Source organism: Acinonyx jubatus, chromosome D1 (genome assembly GCF_027475565.1).
Source record: "Acinonyx jubatus isolate Ajub_Pintada_27869175 chromosome D1, VMU_Ajub_asm_v1.0, whole genome shotgun sequence".
Lineage (NCBI taxonomy): Eukaryota > Metazoa > Chordata > Mammalia > Carnivora > Felidae > Acinonyx > Acinonyx jubatus.
In genome coordinates this window covers 27,866,789-27,893,500 of record NC_069390.1, presented here as the reverse complement: position 1 = coordinate 27,893,500, position 26,712 = coordinate 27,866,789, and the positions used below count along the sequence as shown (strand labels likewise).

The 26,712-nt window shown below is 36.7% G+C and overlaps 1 protein-coding gene across 3 annotated transcripts in view; it reads left to right on the top strand.

The window, feature by feature from the left end:
* QSER1 (glutamine and serine rich 1) overlaps positions 1–8,955 on the top strand; it is an 81,857-nt gene extending 72,902 nt beyond the window's left edge. For 2 of the 3 annotated variants that reach the window (XM_053203326.1, XM_015081147.3), the window contains exons 11-13: positions 2,825–2,977; positions 4,229–4,324; positions 5,302–8,955. In XM_053203326.1, the coding sequence (XP_053059301.1) occupies positions 2,825–2,977; positions 4,229–4,324; positions 5,302–5,442 (390 nt within the window). In that variant the 3' untranslated portion in view covers positions 5,443–8,955. Of the gene's footprint in view, positions 1–1,558; positions 1,685–2,824; positions 2,978–4,228; positions 4,325–5,301 lie in introns of those variants that run through there. The other variant, XM_027072935.2, reaches the window with a different exon arrangement.
* The last annotated feature ends 17,757 nt before the right edge of the window (positions 8,956–26,712 follow it).

Below are 26,712 nucleotides of genomic sequence, written 5' to 3'. Positions count from 1 at the left end.
TTCCATTGTCTGAATGTACCACAGTTTATCTGTTCATCTACTGAAGGACATATTTGATTGCTTCCTAATCTTGGCAGTTATCAATAAAGCTAGTATATAAACATATGTGTGAAGGTTTTTATGTGGATGTAAGTTTTCAGCTCATTTGGGTAATTTGTATAGCTTTTTCACATCCCTATTTTATCCAGACTCCACATAAAAGTGAAAATTGGCTTCATTTTACTAGGTAAAAATTAAGGCTCTGAGATTGAGTTCAAAGTTAAATGACACCAGAGTTGCCTGGCTGGCTCAGTCAACAGAGCATGTGATCCTCAGGGTCATGAGATCTAGCCCCACGTTGGTGGCAGAGTTTACTTAAAAAAATCAAAAGTTAAATGACACCAAACTACTAATAGTCCTGTATCATTCACAGACGTGCACTTACAGACAAAAAAGTCAAAAGGTAGTAAGAAGCCTGGTACTAAGAATTTGGTCTGCAGACTACAGTCCAGTGTTTTCTGCTTAACTGCTATTATCAATTGAAATTTAGAAAATACCTTGCTTTCTGCAGAGAAGGGAATGCTTTTAGTGTGTTTTCTAAAAGTTTACCAAATCTTAAAAATGAGCAGTTTGAGGTACCCCCCCTTTTTTTTTCAAGTAATCTCTATACCCAATATGGGGCTCAAACTTCCTCCCTAGAGATCAAGTCTCCCGCTTTACAAACTGAACCAGCTAGGCTCCCCTTGGCTAGCCATTTAGAAATGTTAAACCCGTTCTGGGGCACCTGGGTGGCTCAGTCAATTAAGCGGCCAACTTCAGCTCAGGTCATGATCTCAAAATCATGGGTTCGAGCCCTGTGTCAGGCTCTGCACTGACAGCTCAGAGCCTGGACGCTGCTTTGGATTCTATGTGTCCCTCTTTCTCTGCCCCTCCCCTGCATTTCCCCTCTCTCTCTCTCTCTCTCTCTCTCTCTCTCTCTCTCAAAAATAAATAAACGTTAAAAAAAAAGGAGGGGCGCCTGGGTGGCTCAATCAGCTAAGCGTCTGACTTCACCTTAGGTCATGATCTTGCAGTTTGTGGGTTCAAGCCCTATGTTGGGCTCTGTGCTGGCAGCTCAGAGCCTGGAGCTTGCTTCAGATTCTGTGTCTTCCTCTCTGTCTTCCCCTTCTCACTCACTGTCTGTCTCTCAAAACATTTGTGTGAAGGCTTTTGTGTGGAAAAAAAAGGGGGGGGATGTTAAACCAGTTCTCTAATAACTTATATTAAAATAAAAGCCACCACTTGAAATTTAATAGACTCTGTAGATATTTAAAGCTTATGCGATAGTTTATAATGAACAACTGAAAAATTAGTTTTCATATTATTTTCACAGAAAAAAACAATTTCTAATTTTGAAATTAGTTATTAATTTTTATTATTTTCATTTACAGCATTTTGCATTTTAAAACCAAAATACAAACAGTAGATTGTAAAAGATTGTCAGTCCTTTAGAAATAATTAACACCATTACTCATGATGATCTTAGTAATTTTAGGAATCCTAAAGCTTTTTGAAGTAAATCGTGTTCTGTTTTCCTCAGAAATCCATGTGCTTCCAATCATCTTTAGCATCTTGTCACAGAAAGTACTTGGGAACCCATACAGAGTTTGGAAGAGGTGGCCCTAAAGGTTGTAACTGTTTATAAAACAGTATAGCCTGTCAAATGGTAATTACATTCTGAATAATCAAAATAATGGAGGCACTTGAACCTGTATATTGTCAGAATTCAAAATAGTAAATGATAGTGGTTACTCAATTTAATCTTTTAAAACAACTTTTTCTTTTTCTTTTTTTTTTTTTTAAGTAAACTCTATGCCCAACATAGGCTCAAACTCACAACCCTGAGATCAAGAGTCACACACTCCACCACCTTAAAACAATACTTAAACTAGTTAAATTTAGCTATAAAGATCATTCGTTATTGTTTGTGGCTTTTCATGATTTACCAAGTAGGTAAGGGCATAAATGTGCCAGTGACTTTTAAAGAATGGATTAGAGGAACACTTGGGTGGCTCAGTCAGTTAAGTGTCAGACTTTTGATTTCAGCTCAGGTCATGGTCTCACAGTTCCTGAGATTGAGCCCCATGTCAGGCTCAGCACTGAATGCGCAGAGCCTGCTTGGGATTCTCTCTCTTCTTTAAAAATAAATAACAATTAAAAAGAAAAAAAAGTATGGACTAGAATTGGTTTGGCTATATGACCACTAACTTGTCAGTGAGTAACTACTGTGTCATTGTGGCCAAAAAATTCATCAAGACCTGTTTTAGACTCTCTTAACACAACCGTAGTCAAAAAAGGCAGAGGAGTAGTGAAGCCAGAGAAGTATTATGATGCTGCTCATTTTCACTGTTCTCATCCTCACCTGTGATCCAATGAATTCTTTATAGCAGGGGTTGGCCAAGTTGAATTGGTAGAGCTTTGGAGAAACATATGTCCCTCTTTCCCCTATTTTGAAGCCACAGAGAGGCATTACTAGAACTCCCTGCCTCATTAAGGAGTCCCTACAGTGCCATGTGCTGTTGGCGTAAAGCAGGTCGTAAGGCTCACTCAAATTTAAGGGATGAGGAAATAGATTCCACATCTTGATGGAAGAGCTACAAAGAATTTGTAGCTATGTTTAATACTCGTGTATATATCTGTATTGTATATATTTACCACATGCCATCTGTACCCTCTGCATATTCGTGTGTGTACTAAGCATAAATGTATGTATGTATTTTTTTCTGTATTTTTTAAAATAAATTTTGAATAGCTGAAAGTAGTTTAGTTTTCTTCTGATGTCAGTTATTTTTGCTTTATTTTAAAGAATGCTTTGGAAAGTTTTCCTGAACTAACAATAATTACCCGTGACTCTAAAGCAAAAAGTGGGGGTTCTGCTATTTCTAAAATCAAAATGAATGGCAAAGCTTATAATAAGAAAACTCTAAGGACTTCTAAAACAACCACCAAATCTGCACAAGTAAGTAGATACTGATTGATAAAATTATACCTTTTCCACTTAATATAATTCCTATTTAAAACATTGAAACAAGCAAATATTTTACTAAATTTTGTTGTAAATATGAAATCTTTTCAGATACGCATGAGCAGCTCCAGCTCAAGGAACAGGGATTTGGTCTTATTCTTTGTGTTTCTCCATCGTTCAGCAGGGTATCTGCATGTAGTTAGTGCTCGCAGATTTTTAAACTAGATTAATAGGCAAGGAATCACCTGATGCCTGTATTTATATTTTATATATACTTTTTACCATTGGATACAAATGCATATAGATAAGTGAGCATACACATTTCCATGAGATTCAATATTCCATATCTGTAAAATTATTGAAATTGGAATTCACTCATTTTCAAACATAGTCTAAATTATTGCCTTTTCAGAAAACAGTTTTACCAATCAATTCCACATCAAAAATATATCCTGTAGAAACACATTCACAAATGCATAAAAACATATGCCCTTGCTCATTGTGCAGTTGTTTGCTCTTACAAACAAATTGCTCTTACAAACAGTTATGCTTTGCCAGTAGGAGATTGGACAAAGAGCCATCCAGATAATGTAATACTATGTACTTTTTAAAAAGAGACTCATTCATTCTTTCAGTAAAATATTTTGAGTGCCTACAGTTTGCAAATACAGTTCTAAGTACTAGGAATATAACAGTGAAAAATGGTCAAAAATCCCTGCCCTCATATCATTTATAGTGGCAGGGGGGATATATGTAATAAATAGATATTCAAGTTTTAGTTAGGAAAAAATAAGTTCTAAAAAATAGAGTTGCAGGATAATATGTATAGTAGGATTTCCTTCCCATTACAGAATGAGAGTTATTAATACGTAGTATATACATTGAGGGAAAATATGAAAGAATATATACCATGCTGTTAATCTTGTTTATCTCTAAAGCAAGAGATTATAGATTCTTATACTTTATAAGCCATCTGACATGTTTACTGTTTAAATTTTTTCTATGTTTAAACTTTTTGAAATAGTGTGTGTTTATATTCAGGAAAAAGAGTGAAGGTTTTAAAATACAATTTAAATTCTTAATCGAATAAGCCTCTTGTCCATATTTAAGCATATATCTAGCCATATTAGTCATTTATTTTTAAGATTTCCATTGAGACTTTTGGTCTAGTGTTCTTGGAAAAAGTATTCGCAGCTCAAATATTCCATGAAATAAATATACCTATAAACTCTTTTCTTTTTATAGGAGTTTGCTGTTGATCCAGAGAAAATACAGCTGTATTCTTTGTATCATTCACTCCATCATTACAAATATCATGTTTATCTGATATGTAAAGATGAGGTAATTTTTTTCACTTATTTAAAAATGAAAATTTTTTTCTGAACTTTTAAGGATTCCATACCTATCGTGGTTTTTTAATGTTTTAAAGAAAACTGTTGAAAAATATGTCCCTCTGTTGTCCTGTAAATAATGTTATTCTGAGTATCTCTGTTATGTGTTGTGCTCATATTAATCTGAGGCTCTTACGGAAGCTGTAAGTGGTAATGTTTTTAAGCTATTATGCTTACTTACCTTGCCATAATAAATGGTACTTTATTTCATTTTCTTCTCCCATAATACAGAATGATCCTGCTTTAATTCACTTCATGCACTGCTTTGACATCCTGCTGTCTTCCTTATCACTAGAATGGCCTTATCCCACTTAATTGCAGAGAAAGGGGTTTTTGTGCCTTGGCAGGAAGAAATGATAGTTAAAATTTAATTGTAACTTTTAAGTGTCATAATTGAGGTTGCTCAGAAATTATATATGACCATACTACCACTTTGTAGGTGGGATAATAAAGTTCAATTTCCTCAAAGGTTTAATGGTTCTAGACAGTAGTATCTTTTTTGACCAGCACTACCAGTTTTTTAATAAAGAGTTAAGTTGGTCCAAGGCTATACTTGATGTGTTTGATGATAATGTGCTGGAAAGATGGTCGTGCAATATATGTTGACTATTTTTACAATGCTCTGAAATGTAGAATTGACCCCAAAATTGGCCACTTAAATTTAACACAACTGGAAACAATTGAGAAAGTTTGAGCCATTTTTTTCTAGCTTCCTCCTTGCCCTTCTGGAACTAAAAATGATAGGATTAGACTTCACCTGAATTTATGTGACATAATCATTCTCCATGGATGGAATTTGTTTTTTAAAGCAGTATTTGTAGGTGGATTCATAAATCCTTTTCATTCGAGATCTAGAAACAGTGAGCTCTTATTAAGAGCTAATAAAGGGATAAGTGTAAGCTAATGTGGCAATTCTCTTTATTTTAGATTTCTTCTGTGCAGAAAAGAAATGAAGACTTAGGACAGGAAGAAATTGTTCAACTTTGTATGAAAAATGTAAAATGGGTAGAAGACCTGTTTGAAAAATTTGGAGAACTTCTAAATCATGTACAGCAGAAATGTTCCTAACATTTCCACAAAAATTCCGTCTATTTTATAGCACTAATGAACTGGCAGAGGCGGGTGGTCGAAGGGGGTGCAGAGCCTCAGATAATTGAATGTCAGGCAGTGGTCTCCTGCGGGCACACCTGCTTTGACCATAGAACTTGCATCATGACCTCTGCTGAAGGACAGCGGTGCTGCCCAGGAAGTCAGTCCTTTGGAAATGGACCTAAAACCCTACCACGTTTTTATCCTAATGAATGACTTTTCTATTTTGTAAACCATTGGGTAACTGAGTTTTATTTTCAGAAATGTTTTTTGACAAATGATGAAGCATGCACTAAATATAATTTTTCTTTATGGCTAGAGAAATAACACTTACGTAACTTGATTATTTTTTCCTGACTCTGACTAAATACCAGAATGAAAGAGAGGTGGCACAGAAAGCATATGTTTATATTCATGTCTGGCCACAAAATGGAAAGTATTGTACATTATGTAAACAGATCTGGTGTGATGTGACATTTTGTATGAGAATATCCTCAATTTAAAATATGAAATTCAGAAACTGCATTCTGCTTTACGAACTTCTTTTACTCTTAACATGTTCAGGAAACTGGATGTGGAATTGGTGCAATTCTAGGACTGCTTTTTGTGTCAAATTATATTGTAATGAGAAAAACAATGACATACTATTTTCCCTATCTCGAAGAATATTTTCGTTTATACTGTTTTTCCTTTGGAAAAATTTTCAATTGTACATTTTATTTCACTAATAGTTGTATTTTTCACAAGGAAAATGTTGTGGTTATAATTAAGTTTGATGTATCTGTACTACACTTTCCATTATTTTCAGTAAATCTTATTTAGTTATATATGGAATTTCTATTGTGAATTCTATCTTGAGGTAACCATTTTTGTTTATACAGATTTGCTTCAGTGTTATCCACAATATGCATTCAGTACTAGAATTAGTTTAGCTTTATAAATGGAGTTGTGTTAGACACTGCAGTAATTTTCTAATTCATGAAAGTAAATTTCTTACTAAACTAGTATTTGATAAACTGATTTGTCAAATCAAAATTCACCACGTTATACGTTTGGAAGAATGAAATTTATGATTAGGCTACATGCAGTGTTAAACACAGCTTACCTAACTCTTAGAACTGCAAGTGGTAGAACTCTCCTTTGGTGCCTTTCCAACCTTTATACATGCTGTTGTAGCTTTCTTTAGTTTGATAGCTAGTGTTTCAAGTAGTATAGCTGAGACAGTGAATGTATTAGGTTCAACATGACCTTTTGTTTTATTTGTGTTTGCCAACAGGATGCCTTATTTGTTTGAGAAAAAGATTTACTAGTGTCCTTCTAAATGATCTCCTTTTTTAGGATTCTAAAGAAGTTGTTAATCATCATACTTTTTGTTTATTTTACCACCGTTTAGTGCCTTAAGCCCTATCAAGAAAGCAGTGTTACTGTTCAATGCCCAAATAAGACATGCTTATGTGGACATTGCTGTTGTCTTGATTTTGAGTTAACAGGCCAACTTCTTATACTTAAAACCTTGCTAAATTGGCAAAGAATTAAAGATAACATGTGACTTGATTTGAGAGTAAAACATTGTAGCATTGGGTAGAAAATGAGTGAGTTAAGCTTACATATTTATTTTTGATGGTTATCTTATTAAAAGCAATAATTCTTAATCCAACAATCCCTGCCATTAGATGAGATAATAATAGAAGTTTCTCTCAAGGGTTAAATGTTCCACTTCTGAAAGTTTCTAAAAAGACCTGTTTAAACAGTTGATTTTGAAAACAAAAGTAACCTATTAGATTCATTTTGCCTAACTCAAATGAGAGACTTACCAGTGAGAGCATCATAAAATTAATTTCACCAGGTGGAGAAGAGTAGGAAGCAGCCATATTTCTTTCTGATATTGACTCTGGACAGAATTGGTTTCTTTCGTTTCCAAAGTGCAGAGTAGATAACTACATCTCCTAATGTAGTGTTCTAAGTACATAAGTACATGTCTTTCCTCCCTCAGTTTAACTTTCCTGACTCATTGATGGTTGAGATGCCATCATGCATTTAGGTAACACTTGAAGTACATGTTTGAAATCACGAGCCACATTTCCTTGTTAAGGCCCATGGAAAACAGGTACATTTCCTTAAAGTTAATCTTATGTTTCCTATAGAAAATAACCCATTTCCTCTTCAACTGCAGTTGTCCTCAAAATGTTTGCAGTTGTATTCATTTTAGTAAAATAAGTGTTTTCATAATGCCAGAGGCCAAGTCTGTGATAACTGCCTGAAGGAGACCCAGTTGTTTGGCACTGTCTTCTCTCATTTGATCATTAATATAGGCAAGGGCCTCAAACTCGGGCCTTCGCAAAAAGTGTGACTATTATTATGATAACCATTCATGAGTCCTTTCTTTGTATGAAGTTGAATAAATACCTAGCTGATTAGCATTCACATTCCTTGCCATGGAGTTTGAAATTTGTAGTATAGAAATAATTTTAGGTTGTAGATAGAATTAAAGAGGTAAAGCACACATTGCCACAACCCAATGATAAACATTTTTAAGAAAGATTGGATTTTCCTTCCTGCAGATATATCTGGAAATAATATAAAAAATCAGTTTGTGTTGGTGTTTATTTGTAGTTCAGACTGGTGGTTGTAGAAGGAGCTTCCTTGTTCCCATTTTCATAATAATCCAGTTTCCACTTATTTGATCTCTAATGAAGTCACAAACTTATGATGATGTGAATTTATCATAGTAAGTCAACAATACAAACTGTCCACTCTTCTTTTACACTATCAAATAGAAAACATTGGTGAGGTGCAAAAATCTTAATTTAGAACAGGAGACGTTCAGATTATCTTTAAGTTTCTAAATTTCTTTAAGTTTCTAAAACTTGAAAATGACAGGTGACTCATACATTATTACTGGTTTCAAAGCTTTCCTCACATTTTTTAAAGTCTCACTTTTCTTTTAATATATATATTTATTTTTGTTGAAACAGCTGTTTTCCAATCTATGATTTTGAAGATACACCAATAAAAACCCAATGTAGCAGCAGGGTTATTAAATCAGCTTTGGGTCCCAAAAGTTGCTTCAGATGTGCAAGTTGTGAATTTTATTGTATTTGTAGAATACAGTTTTTGTTTTGAACTACAGTTTCATCTGCTTCTCAAAAATGATTTTCAAACAGAGTGAACTGTCCCGGGATAACTGCTTTTCTACCCATGTCAGTTGCATTTGACACGTAACTGCACAAATGAACAATGCACACTATTGGTTGTGCATTAACTTACATGTACAACTTTTGGCATCTATGTTCACAAATGCATGTTTTCGAAAATCACCTTTATTTATAAGTGACAATGATTGAAGTTAAGGATACAAAGAAACCTGCATTTGTAGCCCAGAGTTTTAAGTGGTCCATAACACAATGTATGGAAATGTGAAAGACAATTTTGTATATTTGTTTGTTACTAACTCAGATCATTAAAATGAAAACAATTTTTTAAACAACAAAATCAGAATGTTTTGAGGGTTTTTTTTTTTTTAAGAATTGAAAACTGAGGTATTCTATTATCCAAAAGCATCATCATGTTATAGATTCTTCACACAACACCTATTTTGTAAAGTCCTATTGTAAAGTTATTAGGTACAAATCTATATTAACTATTGAATATGTAAAAACGAGTTTATCCTGATTCATTAATTTTCAGAGTAATAATATCCTGCCTTTACCTTCATATGCTATTTTAAAACATTAAGTATTCCAAGTAAATACATGCTCAGCATATTTGCTGTGTTTTAAAATAGTTTTTTCCAAGAATCTTTACACCCAACGTGGGGCTCAAACTCACGACCTGATATCGAGAGTTGCATGCTCTACCGACTGAGCCAGCCAGACACCCCAATTAATTTTGATTGTAAAAGCACATTTCAATCCTTGACTTATTTTACATTGTTCAAAACCAAATCTTCAATCAATGATCTCTATCAAAAATTGTTTTAAAATTTTGTAACGTCCCTGTTTTATTCTCCATTGGTTGCTAAAATTGTGTTAGTTTTCAGAAATAGTCATTATTCAAATATCATAGAAAATAGTCATTAAAATTATATTGCAAACCTAAATGATAACACTTCTACACTGCTTTATTAATGTCTTGTTACTTTCTGGTTCTTTTTATTAGTGTTTTTTTTTTATTTTTTATTTATTTTTTTAATGTTCTTTTAATTTTTTTAAGTTTATTTTAAGAGAGACAAAGACAGTGCGAATGGGGGAAGGGCATAAAGAGAGGGAGAGAGAATTTCAAGCAGGCTCCCAGCTGCCAGTGCAGAGCCCAATGTGGGGCTTAACCCACAAAACCGTGAGATTATGACCTGAGCTGAAACCAAGAGTCAGACTGAGCCATAGGTGCCCCTAAGGTTTTCTTTTCTAATGTTTATTTTAGAGAGAGAGAGCATGAGCAGAGGAGGGGCAGGGAGAGAGGGAGACACAGAATCCAAAGCAAGCTCCAGCCTCTGAGCTGTCAGCACAGAGCCTGACGTGGGACTCGAACTCAGGAACTTTGAGATTCGATCTGAGCCAAAGTCAGACACTTAACCAACTAACCAACTAACCAACTGAGCCATCCAGGTGCCCCATTAGTGTTTTTTAAAATGAATTTTGTATCTCAGAGGAGCTCTCTAAAATCAATTATTTAACCTGACTTTCTCAAGAAATACGTGTAAGAGGAGACTTGTTTTCCATATGGAAATGTTTTTATTACCAGAAAAATAATAAAGTTACATACTTATTGTATGAAAAAAAGTCACAAAATATGAAAATGTAAAGAAAAAGGTATAAACCACTCTCAATATTAAGTCTTAACATCAGCCCAGAACATGCTTTCAATTCCCGATTTGGGATGGGTCACAAAATTAGGTATTAGCGATTAGCCCTTTTCTGTGGTGTGACTTTTAAGTAAATTCTTAGATTTCAGAGATACTTGTGTTTAAATGAAAATGAAAAGGCACATTCCAAAGGGAAATAGAAACTATCTGGATTATTGTTCATTTTAGGTTATGTGTGTGTGTATATATATATATATATATATATATATATCTGTTCAGTTAGCATGAATAATTTAGAGCTGACCGGTTTCAAATAAAAGGAAGATAGAATTACCTAGTAGTCTGTTGTTAAACCTTACCTATTTTGTGATGTTAATCAGGAGTCCAGAAATTGCTTTGCAAGAATCACTTCTGTTTTACATATAATTTACCTGTAACACACTGAGAGATGTTTTCACCCGTAGCAAATACAGATTTTCTTTTAATTTAGCTCCTTACAATATTTAGAATAAGGCAACAATGAAAATCATTTAAGACCTAGAATAAAAAATAATGGACATGGTAGAAATTTTTCTTAAACTGTAGCAAAAAGGATCTTTTTCTTCCTTGTCCTTCCTCTCTTCACAATGTTTCTGTGTCTTTTCATTGCTTTTAACCCAGACTCTTATAAAGTTATAAAAGCACTTTATGAAATGAAATGTTTCCTCCTTTTTTTCCCCATTTGTGGCCCAGGCTTAAGGAACATCTTTAAATTCCTCAAATGTGTGTTTTTTCTTGCCTCTAGTAGTTCTTGTTCCCTCTGCTGAACTAGTCTTCCTTCATCTTTTAATTCTTCAGGTTTCACTTTAATATCATTTCTTTTGGATCAGATTAGGTTTTAACCCTCTGGTCCAGATAATGTGCCCTGTGATTCCTGTAATGTAGCATTTACCACACTTTGTTATGGTTACTTGACTGGTGCTCTTTACTGTGATATGATAGGACCTATGTGTGTTTTGCTCATCATTGCACTCCCAGCATCTGGTGCAATATCTGATCTCATTAAATATTTAATGAATAACTGGATATATGAAAGAAAAGTTACATGGAACATTAAAAGGTAAAAACAGGAAAGTATTCACTGCATTTTGCAATAAAGGCATTAATGACTTTAGTGAGCAATGTGCAACTGCAGCGTCAGAAGAAAGCGACAATACCAAGAGTTTGTACAATAGAATATTGGTATTTTATGAAAAAGTGCAATGTAGTGGCCATTATTTTTTACATTTTGTCCTCATCTGCAGAGACAGCCCAGGGACCCTGATTTCACATTCCTCTCTTTTGGGCTTGAGACTCCAGCTGGAATAATTAGAGAACAAAGTTCCAGTAAAAGTGAATGAATGTTTCTGTTAGAAGTACTCATTGTGAGCAAAATACTCGAGAGGGAGTGTTTATCTACTTGGGGAGCATCCTGCAAAGCTTCATGGAAGCAGTAATGATTAAGCCAAGTCTCAAAGGTTGGGAGAAATTTTACACAAACCTGGATGAAGAAAAAGACATAATACTTTGTTTTCAGGAAAATGGTTTCTACTTGCCACTAAACTAGCTCTGTCCTCAGACATGTTATGTGAAGCCTAGTCTGTGTCTATTTTCTCATCCTGAAAGTGAGGTAAGAAACAAAGTCTTCTAAAACTATTAATGTTCTTTGATTCTATAGAGACTGGAACGTTGGGAGAAATGCAGAGTTGTTCAACAGTAGCACTAAAGAGATAGAGCAGAACAGGAAGAATGACTTTACCACATTATTTCCAAGCTTTCACTAACTTGCAAGACTTAGATTAAAATCATTAAGCAGGTATTTTATACACACACTCCCCCTGGCAGTGCTTAGTTTACCTTGTGACAGTAGTATAAGATTAGAAACATCTGCTCTCACCAGTCACTTGTGAAGTACTTAAGGTCATATCTACATCATCTTCACCTTTCTCGCTCCAACAGCACGAAGTATTTTACACAATAGGCTCTTAATAGGTATGTGTTGAATAGATGGGTGATTTATACGTGAGTGTTCATTTGGACAGTGTTTTCAAGCTGGCCTGTAAGTAGCTCAAAATGCCATTAGTATGGTGCCTGACTGGCTCAGTCAAGGGAGCATGTGACTCTTAGTCTCAGGGTTGTAAATTCAAGCCTCACGTTGGGTGTAGAGATTTCCTAAAAATAAAATCTTAGGGGAGCCTGGGTGGCTCAGTCGGTTAAGTGTCCGACTTCAGCTCAGGTCATGATCTCACGATTCATGAGTTCGAGCCTCTCATTGGGCTCTCCGCTCTCAACACAGAGCCTGCTTCAGATCCTCTGTCTTCCTCTCACTCTCTCTGCCCCTCCCCCACTCACTCTGTCTCAAAAATAAAACAGTAAAAATTTTTTAAATAATAAAGTCTTTTTAAAAATGCCATTAATGTCAGTGGTCCATTACCTGCTTTCTCTATCTTTAAAAGAAAACCTCTCATCACTGTGCTTCTCAACAGACCAAAGTCCATTCTCTTAATTTTTCTATTTAATTTCCATTTAATCTATGGAAGTGAATGAGCCATCATCAGAGAGCAGCTGTCTCTAAGCAGTGAAGCAAGAGAATTAAAAACACTAGCAACAACTTAGCCGAAAGAACTTGGCTTTCTAATGTATTTTTTAAATTAACCTTGTTTACATACTCTTTTCATCAATGACTTAAAAACTGTTAATGGGCCAATCAGTAAAAGTCTTTTCAATGCCAGTCCTCCACTGAGTTTATTAGAAGATAACGTTATTTGATTTAAGTAGAAGTCAGGAAGTTAAGGTTTTTTACAAATGCATTAATGTTATCACAGGAGTTTGCAAACAATTCACTATCAAAAAGATTATGTATTAAAGCACCATTCACAAAGCATTGCAAAGCAAAAATTTGTCGTTTTAAAGAATGCCCACACTCATGAGCAAATACTGTGCGATCCAAATGAGAAACACGAGAAGTCATCACTGACTGGTAGCTGAGCACCACTATATTAGCTTTCTTGGGCTGCTATCACAAAATACCACAGACTTAGGTAGTTTAAACAACAGAGACTTATATTCTTACAATCCCAGATGCTGTCAGTCCAGATCAAGGTCCAGCAGTTGAGTTGATGGTGAGGGCTCTCTTCCTAGCTTGTAGATAACTACTTTCTTGCTGTGTCCTCATATGACAGAGAGACTCTCTGGTGTCTTCTAAGGGCACTAACCCCAACATGAGCACCCCAAATTTACAACCTCATATAACTCTAATTGCCTTTCAAAGGCTTCACTTCCAAGTACCACCACATTGAGGGTCAGGGCTTCAACATATGAATTGGGGGCAAGGAACAAAAACGTTCAGTCCATGACAATAACTGAGGTGTCAGTTATGACAGAAAAGCTGAAGCCTGCCCTGCAAATAGTCAGCACTGACTGCTTAAAATGATCTCTGGTCTGGGGTGCCTGGGTGGCTCAGTTGGTTAAGCATCAGACTTAACCATGATCTCACAGTTTGTGAGTTCAAGCCCCACATTGGGTTCTGCTGTGACAGTGCGGAGCCTGCTTGGGATTCTCTCTCTTCCTATCTCTCTGCCCCTCTCCTGCTCACTCTCTGTCTCTGTCAAAATAAACAAACTTAAAAAAATTATATTTAAAAAAATATCTCTGGTCTATCCAGAAGCAAGAACATAGTTTATATATAACTCTCCTACCATAGAGAAGTGACCACAGTAAAACTCTCTTAGCATAGAGGTCAAAGCCTTGCCACTTTGAACTTCACATAGGCAAAAACAGGCTATCAGTTCCTTCCTAAATAAACCCTCCTTTCCCAATTTCTCTCTTCCCCAATTTTCACACCTTTTCTTGAATAAATGTTTCTTCACCTTTTATTTATACCTAGGACCTTTTAATGTTTTTTTTTTTACCCTTTTTTTTTTTTTTGAGAGAGAGAGAGCATGAGTGGAGGAGTTGCAGAGGGAGAGAGAGAATCTCAAGAAGGCTCCACGCTCAGTGCAGAGCCAGACTCAGGGCTCAGTCCCACAACCCTGGGATCATGACCTGAGCCAAAATCAAGAGTCTGATGCTAAACTGAGCCACCCAGGTGCCCCAAATGTTTTTTTTAAAGAATTTATTTTTAAGTAATCTCAACATGGGGCTTAAATCTACAACCCCGAGATCAAGAGTTGCATGCTCCACTGACTGAGCCAGCCAGGCAACTCAAATTGGTTGTTTTTTGAAAATAACTTTTACCAGTTTACTGGTTAATGGGTCAATGGAACTCCTCACACTATCATGCCAGATGTCAATCTCCAGCTGTTAAAAACTTTAAGTGTATGATTTTATGCAAAAAATTCAATGGTCTATACCATGAGTTTTATACCATGTTTGCATGTGATAAAAATTATAATTAAATGTAATTAAAATAATAGGGAGCACCTAGCTGTGTCAATCCATTGAGCATGCAACTCTTGATTTCAGTTTTCTGGGTTTCAGCACTATGTTGGGTGCAGAGATTGCTAAAAATAAAATATTTTAAAAATTTTATAAATATATACACATATAATTTTATATATAATTTATATATATATATATATATAGCTTAAGCAATAAAAATAATTTTTAAAATTCAGGGGTTTTTTGGTAAACTTTTAATTTTTAAAAAATATTTTTTTAATATTTATTTTCTTTATTTGTGAGACAGAGATAGAGCGTGAGCAGGGGAAGGGCAGAGAGAGAGAGGGAGACAGAATCCCAAGCAGGCTCCAGGCTCTGAGCTGTCAGCACAGAGCCCGACACGGGACTTGAACTCATGAACCATGAGATCATGACCTGAGCCCGAAGTTGGACGCTTAACTGACTGAGCCACACAGGCGCCCCAGATTAGTTTTTTTAAAGGTATTATTATAGGTATGAAATATTAGGGAATACATTTCTCTTTTACCTTTTGTTGTCCCTTGGTCCTTTTTTTCATGTTCCATTTTTTTCTTTTTCTTATTATATGTAACATTTATAAATATTAACCTTAATAGGAGCAAGGTCTGTTTTTTTCTAAATCAGAGAGCAGCAAAACTTCCTTCAATTGGGAATTAAACATTACTCCAAATACGCATGTTGGCATGATTAGATTTTTATTATATATTGAGATTATAGGAAAGTGATTTACTAACTACATTGTATCCAGTTCTTTAAATAAAAGAAAGTTTTGTCATTGGATTTAGGACTGCTTGTTCTGAACTTTGAAGTCACAATCTGACATCCCACTCAATGTTTATCTTGGTAAGTATGCCATTATGGTCCATGCCCTAAGTGCTCTGTGTGTATGTACTTTGTTAAAGAAAGTAGATGATTAGCTTAGTGGGTGTAATTTACTATTAATTCACTGTCTATAAAGACATTAGCTCCCAAGACCCATTCTTTGTAAACAATATTATTTTTTGGCTAACTGGAAAACAATATTTATAATTCATTACCTAGTTTGTAAAGTACCCATTCCGTACAAGGTGCTCTGCTTTTGAGATTTACACCACAATAAAAATTAGGATGAAGATAAGCTAAGATTTATAAACTAGTAGTGAAAACAGAAATTATTTCTTCTTGATACTTGGGCCAGTCATCCTGGGTCCTTTTATTTTTTATTTTTTATTTTTGAGGATTTTTCTTCTTTAATCTCTACACCCAACATGGGGCTGGAGCTCACAACACTGACACTGATTTCAAGAGTTGTGAGCTCTACCAACTGAACCAGCCAGGCACCCCAGTCCTGGGCCCATTTATTTATTTATTTATTTATTTATTTATTTATTTTTAAATTTTTTTTTAAATGTTTATTTATTTTTGAGACAGAGAGAGACAGAGCATGAATGGGGGAGGGTCAGAGAGAGGGAGACACAGAATCTGAAACAGGCTCCAGGCTCTGAGCTGGCAGCACAGAGCCCGACGCGGGGCTCGAACTCACGGACCTCGAGATCATGACCTGAACCGAAGTCGGACACTCAACTGACTGAGCCACCCAGGCGCCCCAGCCTTTTATTTATTTTTATATTTTTTTAATGTTTATTTATTTTTGAGGGAGAGAGAGCACACGAGCAGGGAAGGGGCAGCAAGAGAAGGGGACAGAGGATCTGAAGCAGGCTCCATGCTGACAGCAGAGAGCCCATCTTAAGGCTCAAACTCACAAACCATAAGATCATGACCTGAGCCAAAGTTGGACGCTTAGCTGACTGAGCCACCCAAGAGCCCCTTGGGCACTTTGAAAAATTAGGAGTGGGGGCACCCGAGTAGCTCAGTCAGTTAAGCATCCAAATCTTGATCTCAGCTCAGGGTTCTTTTTTAAATATATATATATTTTGTATTTTTAGAGAGAGTGAGCAGGAAAGGGGGTAGAGAGAAAGAGAGAGAATCTTAAGCAGTCTCCACCTCAGTGTGGAGTCTGATGCAGGGCTCAATCCCAACCCCTGAGATTATGACTTGAGCCAAAATCAAGAGTGGAATGCTCAACCAACTGAACCACCCAGGTGCCCCTCACCTTAGGTCTTGATCTCAGGTTCATGAGTTCAAGCCCCCTCATTGGGCTCCACACTGGATATGGAGCCTACTTACTTACTTAATTAATTAAAAAATAAAAATTGGGGATACATAATACAACAGGAAGAAGAAAGATTTGTTAAGCATATACTATGTGTTAAACAATTAGCTTAATAAACATAACACTTTAATAATGTCTGGGAATGTCTCAATTTCTCCTTTATTTTTTAAAGAACAGTTTTGCTAGATAGAGAAGTCTTGGTTGAGTCTTTTTCTTTCAGCACTTTAGAATATGTCTTCTTTCTGCACTTCATGATTTTTGATGAGAAGTTAATCAAATTGAGCATCCCATGTATGCAATGAGACATTTTTCTCTTGCTATTTTTAAGAGTCTCCTTGTCTTTTGACAGCTTATGTTTGGATTTCTTTGACTTTATCCTACTTAGAAGTTGTTAAACTTTTCAATGTGTTGATTCAGATTTTATCAAATTTAGGAAGTTTTTTTGGTCTTTAGTTCTTGAAATATTCTTTCTAGCCCTTTCTATCTCTACTCTTTTCATGGCAGTCTCATTATGGGTATGTTCACACACTTGATGGTGTACCACGTGTCTCTGAGGTGCTCATTTTCTTTCAGTCTTTTCTTTCTCTTTGTGAGACCCAATAATTTCAACTAATCTATCCTGAACTGTGCTGATTCTCTCTTCTGCCAGCTCAAATATGCTGTTGAACTCCTCTAGTGAATTTTTCACTTCAGTTATTATACTTTTCAATTTTATTTTATTTTATAACTTCTGTCTCTTTATTCATATTCTGTATTTGATGAGATATTGCTCTCATAATTCCTTTAAGTCTCTAAACATGTTTTATTTCAGTTTTGTAAATATATTTATAATAGCTGATTTTAAGTTTTTGTCTCATAAATTGAAAACACTGTGTGTCCTTAGGGTCAGTTTCTCTGTCTGTCTGTCTCTCTCTCTCTCTCTCTCTTTTGTTTTTTAAGTAACCTCTACACCAACATGGGGCTTGAATTCATGACCCTGAGATCAAGAGTCACATGATCTTCCAACTGAGCCAGCCAGGCGCCCTTGGCCCATAACTTCTAAGAGCCTTAATCAAATATTTCAGTCAATGTCCCAGAGAAATGTAAACTCAAAGTACACGTATCTAAATGCCACAAAAAGGGTAAATATAAATAAAAGATAAACAAAGATCATTTTAAATTTTTTTAAATGTTAATTTAAAATTTTTTAATGTTTATTTATTTATTTTTGAGAGAGACAGAGCGCAAGTGGGGGAGGGACAGACAGAGAGGGAAACACAGAATCCAAAGCAGGCTCCAAGGCTCTGAGCTGTCACCACAGAGCCTGACATGCGGCCTGAACCCACAAACGTGAGATCATGACCTGAGCCAAAGTCAGACACTTAACCAACTCAGCCACCCAGGTGCCCTAATAGAAAAATTTTTTTAATATTTAATGTTTATTTATTTTTGAGAGAGAGATAGAGAGAGACAGTGTGAGCAGGGGAGGGGCAGAGAGAGAGGGAGACACAGAACCTGAAGCAGGCTCCAGGCTCTGAGCTGTCAGCACAGCCTGACTCAGGGCTCGAACCCATGAACTGTGGGATCATGATCTGAGCTGAAGTCAGAGGCTTAAGCAACTGAGCCACCCAGGTGCTCCCTAACAAAGATTTTTAAAACAGTTTCCGTTAGGGGTGTCTGGGTGGCTCAGCTATTGGCTGTAAATGGAGAGCTGGAGAGAGTGTTTTCCAAGACACATTTGTTAATGGCAGAGCCATGACTAGAAACAAGTCGTCCTACCTTCAAGTCTTCGTACCTGGCTAGAGGGAGCAGGCTTTTGCAGGGTTTTTTTTGTCCATGCTCATTGGTATCCAGGTTCCTGGCTTCTTCAGCTCTAAGCCTGGAATATACAAGGTAAAAGAAAAAACAAAAAACAAAACAACTCATCATCATGTCATTCTTGGTTCCTAGCCAGTATGTCTTCTTTTTCTACACCATTCAGAGTCTTCTTATGTTTGTTTTATAATAGTATCTAGAGTTTTTAGTTGTACTTACTAGGAAGAACAGGGAAATGTACTTCTATTCCATCCTTCCAGAAACAGAAGTCTGTAACCAATTTTGAATTTATAATTTTGTATTATTCTCCTCTTTCCCTTCCTCCTTTTTTTCTCTTCCTTTCCCTTCTTTTTTTTTTTTTTTTTTTTTTTTTTTAAGAGGGCTCACATGGGGCACCTGGGTGGCTCAGTTGGTTGAGCGTCTGACTCTTGATTTCAGCTCAGGTCGTGGTCTCCTGGTTCGTGCGATTGAGCCCCACTTTGAGCTCCACACTACTTGGGATTCTCTTTCTCTCTGCCCCTCCCCAGATCACCTCTCTCACTCTCTCTCTCAAAATAAATGGGTAGACATTTAAATAAATAAATAAATAAATAAATAAATAAGACTCACAGATTTGTGATAAGTTTCAGGCCTCACAGAGCCTGGATCTACCTGTGGGACTAGCACATGAAAAGAAATCAATACATATTTTTTAAATGGATAAATGATTAAATCCCATAATTAAGATCTAATAAAATTATGGTACTCAACACTGAATCTTATAACGAATTGTTCCCTTAAAATATTGGGAAATAACAAGGAAAAAAAACCCTAATTTGAAACACCCCTCAAGCAGTGATGCTGGCTGTATACCTTCAGTATCTTGGTATTCTGGGTAATGTGTTTTGGTTTTGAAAAAAAAAAAAAAATGAACTGCAGCAAAAAAACCAGCTAAGTGGTGACCAGTTGAGGGTCCTGCTTAATTGCTCTCGGGTACATTTATAATCAGCACAAGATTTTGCCTTTCCTCTAAATCCTAAATACAAGCCTCACTGATCGATTCCAGCAGTCCCCAAATCTGGCTGCATCCTGAAAGCATTTAGAAAGCTCCTTTCCAAGTGCAAAAGAGATGGAAAATTTTTGTACACACCCTACTGGCAATTATTAAATTATATACTCTTGGACTTCCGAGCACCAATTTATAATTGGTTCCTGCCAAACTGCCACTGAAAAGACCAGAGGAACTTAAAAATAAGGAAAAAATCTGCAATAACAAATAGATATAATCCAAATGCTCCAAACTTAAAAAAAATCTGCTAAACAGAGTGTTGAATGAGACAAGATTGAAGAGAAATACCAGAGATAATCTTCAACTCTTCCGAACAGGGCAGGATGTTGCTAGGGTGAGTAAATGGAGATCTTGGCAGACTCCAGCTATTAACCCCTAATTCAGAGAAATAAAGGGTGGCAGAAAGGATAGGTCATAAGACTTTAGTGGAGCAGTTCAATTAAAACACCCTCCCCACATTCAAAAGGCCTTCCTTCCAAAGCCACAGGTGTTGGAAAGCCTTAGGGCAAGTACCTCCACACTAAAGGTAAGCCAGTAGGTGGTGAGGTAATTCCCCACCAGGAGGAAGTTGCAACAGGAAAGACACTGAATACAGTCACGCCATGTACATGGAGTGGGAACTGGATCAAATATAAAGTTAGAAAGCTGGCCCTTGTACAAATATTTCATCAAACACAGAAAAGAAGCTCTCGGGATGTTGGATTACGGATCTAGTCATGTAAATGTACACCAATGAGCTCTTGGTCGAAAGATTGGAGAGAAGGCATTTAACAACACAACAGTGTATAACGTGGAGATCCAAGAAGGATCTCTTTCCCCTGTTTTAAAGCAGATATTAGACTTAAAAAGACCTCTCCTCTTTCAAGAATGGAAAAAAAAAACCTGAAAAAACTCAAAATGGAGTTTATGGGACAATTCTGCAGTGTAAATAAAAGAACCTTATAGCATGGAAAGGACAGTCTCGTTTTCAATCCTTAATTCATCAACTATTCATTGAACACCTACTGTGTGCCTGGCACTCTTCCAGGTACTCAGTCTACATCAATGTATCTTACCTACATAGAGATTACATTGGGGGAGGGGAAAGAAATAGACAATACACAATAGATTTTTTTAAAAGTCAGTATCTGTGGCTCCTGAATGGCTCAGTCAGTTAAGCCTCCAACTCTTGATTTCAACTCAAGTCATGGTGTAAAAGTGTTTGAGTTCAAGCCCAGAGTCGGACTCTGTGCAGAGAGCACGGAACTGCTTGGGATTCTCTGTCTCCCTCTCTCTCCATCTCTCTCTCTCTCTCTCTGAAAAATAAATAAATAAACAATTTTTAAAAAAATCAATATATCTATTAGAAACAGATATGAAATCGGTAAAAGAGGGGCGCCTGGGTGGCTCAGTCGGTTAAGCGTCCGACTTCGGCTCAGGTCATGATCTCGCGGTTCGTGAGTTCGAGCCCCGCGTCGGGCTCTGTGCTGATGGCTCAGAGCCTGGAGCCTGTTTCGGATTCTGTGTCTCCCTCTCTCTCTGACCCTCCCCCGTTCATGCTCTGTCTCTCTCTGTCTCAAAAATAAATAAACGTAGGGGCGCCTGGGTGGCGCAGTCGGTTAAGCGTCTGACTTCAGCCAGATCACGATGTCGCGGTCCAGGAGTTCGAGCCCCTCGTCGGGCTCTGGGCTGATGGCTCAGAGCCTGGAGCCTGCTTCCGATTCTGTGTCTCCCTCTCTCTCTGCCCCTCCCCCGCTCATGCTCTGTCTCTCTCTGTCCCAAAAATAAATAAACGTTGAAAAAAAATTTTTTTTAAATAAATAAATAAATAAACGTTAAAAAAAAAATTAAAAAAAAAAAAGAAATCGGTAAAAGAGAGAAAGACCTAATTAAGAGAGACCCAGAGTGCTGAGGAATGCTATGGAAGATGAGGTGGTGACTGCAGTATTTAAATAGGATGGTTAAGGAAACCCTTGTTGAGAAGGTGACATTTAAACGAAAATGTGGAGAATTTGAGAGAAGTAACCATGTCTGTATTCGGGCAAGGAGCCCTGTAGGCACACTGAACAGCCGTACAGAGGCCAGGAGGTAGGAGTGTACCGGGTGTGTTCATGGAACAGGTTTGAAAGCTAGTGTAGCTGGAATGGAATGAGGGAAATGTACAGCGTAGGTAGCCTTTGCAGAAAGGAAATCTGTGGCATAACGTCACTTATGTTTTAAGGACTACTCAAGCAGCCTTGATAAAAGACTGAAAAGGGTGGGGACAAAGAGAGAAGCAAGGTCAACAAGGAAGCTACTGCAGCAGTCCAGATAAAAGACAGTAGTGACTCAGGCCAGGGTAGTACGAAGGGAGGTAGTGGGATGTGGTCAGATTCTGGATATATTTGAAATATGGAGCCAACAGATTTTCTCATGAATTGGGTATAGGGAGTGGAAGAAAGAAGTCAAGGATGACCCCAAGATTTTTGGCCTAAGCTACTAGAGAGCTGGCACTGCCATGAACTGAGCTGGAGAAAGTTGGTGTGGAACAGATTTAGAGGGGGGATGATCAGGAGTTTGTTTTGGGGCATGTTAAGTTTGGGATGTGTACTGGACATCCAAGTGGAGATGGAGAGCTGGCAGTAGATAAATGAGGCTGGAGTTTTAATGAAGTGTTTAGAGATATAATTTTGGAAGTCTTCAAGAGGTTTTTAAAAACACAAGACTGGACAGGGAAGTGAATAATAGAGAAGGGGACGAAGGACTGAGCTCTGGGACACTTGAACATTAGTAGGCAGAGAGAAGAGGAAAGTAGATATCAAAGGAAAGGAGACAGAGGAATAGCAACCAGTGAGACAGTGGACAAGAGGAATAGTTGGAGTACTAAGCTTTGTGTTTTTTTGTTTTGTTTTTTTTATGTTTATGTATTTTTGAGAGAGACAATGACAGAATGCGAGTGGGTTAGGGGCAGAGAGAGAGGGAGACACAGAATGCGAAGCAGGCTCCAGGCTCCGAGCTGTCAGCACAGAGCCCGATGTGGGGCTGGAACCCATGAGCTGTGAGATCATGACCTGAGCTGAAGTTGGATGCTCAACCGACTGAGCCACCCAGGCATCCCCTAAGCTTTGTGTTTCATGGCTATTGGCAAAAGCTGTTCTTATCCATTTTAGTTTCAGGATTTTAAAGATCATTTGAAAAGAAGTTTGAGGTAGTTAACTTTGGAAAAAAATTTTTTTTTAATTTTATTTATTTTGAGAGAGAGAGAGAAAACGAGTGGAGGAGGAATAGAGAGAGAGTGAGAGAGAGAACCCTAAGCAAGCCCCGAGATGTCAGTACAGAGTCCAACTCAGGGCTGGATCTTGCCAACCAGGAAATCAACACCTGAGCCGAAATCAAGAGTTGGGTGCTTAACCTACTGAGCCACCCAAGCACTCCAGCTTTGGAAAATGTTTACCCATTTTAGTTTTAGGATTTTAAAGATCATTTGAAGAGAAGTTTGAGGGACATAAGCTATTATTAACTGATGTTGACTCTTGGGTAATAAATAGTATCTTGACTTTTTTTTTTTTAAGTGTATTTATTTTGAGAGAGAGAGAGACAGTGTGTGTGGGAGGGGCAGAGAGAGAGGGAGAGAACCTCAAGCAGGCTCTGCACTGTCAGTGCAGAGCCCAACATGGGGCTCAAACTCATGAACCATGAGATCATGACCTGAGCCAAAATCAAGGGTCAGACACTTAACCAACTGAGCCACCTAGGTGCCCCTTGAATCCTTTTTTAATTAGAGGAATTAAATGCTTATGAATCTAAAAAGTTTTGTGTCTTTATTTATTTTTTTTTAATTTTTTTTCAACGTTTTATTTATTTTTGAGACAGAGAGAGACAGAGCATGAATGGGGGAGGGGCAGAGAGAGGGAGACACAGAATCGGAAGCAGGCTCCAGGCTCTGAGCCATCAGCCCAGAGCCCGACACGGGGCTCGAACTCACGGACCGCGAGATCGTGACCTGAGCTGAAGTCGGCCGCTTAACCGACTGAGCCACCCAGGCGCCCCAAGTTTTGTATCTTTAAACACCCAGTGGTAATGTGTTAGACTTTGCATGTATTGCTTCAGAAGAAAAATAAAGCTATGTCCATTTTATGGGGAAAAAAAGAAACACCATTTGTAAAAGAGAAAATGGTTGATCTAAGCCAAATTTGGGGGCCTTAATAAAATTATGAGGTCATAGTTTATCTCTGTTTATTAGTTTATCTGCCCAAAATAGTCACAGCACTTTGCTACATGCATTATTACATTCTAAATATTAGTCATGATACATATTAGTTTTTAATTTATTGAAACTTGTATAGAACAAAAAATAAAACAACCATTTAGTGTATTTCACTGTTCCATGAGAAAGGCCATTGTTGATTTATGGTCAACATAAAGAACAAAGGGGGTGGACTGTGGATAACAAATATTTCTACAAAATACTTATGATAAACATAGTTTATTCTAATTCTTCCATAGCACCCACAGCTTTCAACTAATAAGAAAAGTTTAAAAGTCCTGTATTTGAAATCACATGAATGGCAAGTCATTACTAATACTAATTTTAGGGGCTCCTGGGTGGCTCAGCTGGTTAGGCATCCGGCATCAGCTCAGGTCATGATCTCGGGGTCCATGGGTTTGAGCCCCACGTTGGGCTCTGTGCTGACAGCTCAGAGCCTGGAGCCTGCTTGGGATTCTGTGTCTCCCTCTCTCTCTGCCCCTACCCCACTCACGCTCTGTCTCTCTCTCTCTGTCAAAACTAAATAAACATTAAAATTTTTTTTAAAATACCAATTTGGTACTCAATCTTCTATGATTTAACTTTCCAAGTAAACCAAGTAAAATTGTACAGAAGTTTACATTAAAACTTTTATGCTTCTTAAAACAGAAAGCTTAGGATATACCATTATATCAAGTAAACTATGTATACAGAAAATTATACATATTTTTCTTCATACTGCATCTGAAATATTTTATTTTTTTCAGGCATTTACAAAAATTGTTAAGAGCTAATTATGAACTAGGTTCTGAACTAAGTACTGAGGATATAGCAGTGAAAAGACAAAAATTCCTGCAGTCTTGGAACTTCTAACCTATGAAAAATGTCCTATCAGGGAAAAGGAAACTTTGAGATTTTAGAGAAGTATTTCTCAAAATGTGGTTCACTGACATTCTGCATTCTGCATATCAGTGATACATGTTAAATATGATGATTTGTCTATTTTTACCATAGTTAAAAAATGATGAAGACTGTCAGGGACACCACCCCAGAAGCAAGAAATCAAAAAGTGGGGTGGAAGACATGAATCTGCATTTTTTTTTTAATTTTCATTTTTTATTAAAAAATTGTTTTAGTGTTTGTTTCTGAGAGAGAGACACACACAGAGTGAGAGCAGGGGAAGGGCAGAGAGGGAGGGGGACACAGAATCCAAGGCAGGCTCTAGACTCTGAGCTGTGAGCACAGAGCCCGACGCAGGGCTCGAGCTCACGGACCCAGAGATCATGACCTGAGCCAAAGTTGGATGCTTAACCAACTGAGCCACCCAGGCACCCCACTTATGTGCATTTTTTAAAAGTGTGTAATGGTAGAAACCATTGTCAGAATATCTTATTGAAACTTTTATTTTAGACTATGATGTTTATTTTTCTTCTCTTTCTTTTTTCTTTTTTTTTTTTTTAAATAAGCTCTATGCTCACCATGGGGCTTGAACTTACAATCCCAATATCAAGAGTTGCATGGTCTGTAGACTCAGCCAGCGACATGTCCCTAGACTGCGATTTTTAGAGTATCTTTATTTTATTTAATTAATTTGTTTGTCTATGCAATCTCTACACACAATGTGGGGCTCAAACTCACAATCCTGAGATCAAAGAGTTGCATGTTTTTCCAACTGAGCCAGCCAGGCACCCCTAGAGTATCTTTAAAGTCCTGATAGACCCAGGGTCCAAAAGGCCATTGTAAGGACATGCAAATCTAAATTTTTTTTCTAAATTATGAGTGATGGATTCAAACTTGTTGAATGCACTCATTTGAACTGACATTAATCTAAACCAAATAATGCAAACTACCTGTGAAAAAAAAATGTTCCTCCTAGGTAACAGAAGAGGATATTTTCAGCATCATGTGTATTTACTCTTTAAGCTTTTAAGACTTTGTAATAGCCTAAATGAATAAACATTTTATTTATTTGTATGTCTGTTCATTTATTTTGTTTTTAACTTATTTCAATTTGGTTTTTTATTTTGTTTTTTCTATCTATATGTGAAATCATATGGCATTTGCCTTTCTCTGACTTATTGAACTTAGCATAATACCCTCTAGTTCCATCCATGTTGCCATGAATGACAGGATCGCATTCTTTCTTATGGCTGAGTAATATCCCATTGTGTGTGCATATATATTAAATACATAATACATTAAAATATATATTTATAAATATATATAATATATATATTATATATATATATATATATATATATATATATATATATATATAACATCCTCTCTATCCACTCATCTATTGATGGACACTTACGTTGCAAAGCTGCTTTTTTTTAAGACTGTATTTTGATAAGGATAATTAAGAGATCTATTATATGCGTAACACTAGATACTAAAAGAAATCGGAAAGGTTAAAATATGCTCTCTGCCTGCTAAGTGGAATTAGTCACTCAGAGAAAGACAAATATCATATGACTTCACTCATATGTGGAATTTAAGATACAAAACAGATGAACATAAGGGAAGGGAAGCAAAAATAATATAAAAACAGGAAGGAGAACAAAACATAAGAGACTCAAATACAGAGAACAAAACAGGGTTGCTGGTGGGGTTGTGGATGGGGGGATGGGCTAAATGGGTAAGGGGCATTAAGGAGGGCACTTGTTGGGATGAGCAATGGGTGTTATACATAGGGGATGGATCACTGGAATCTACTCCTGAAATCATTATTGCACTATAAGCAAACTAACTTGGATGTAAATTTAAAAATAAATAAATAAATAAATAAATAGAGAAAAAAAAATGCTCTC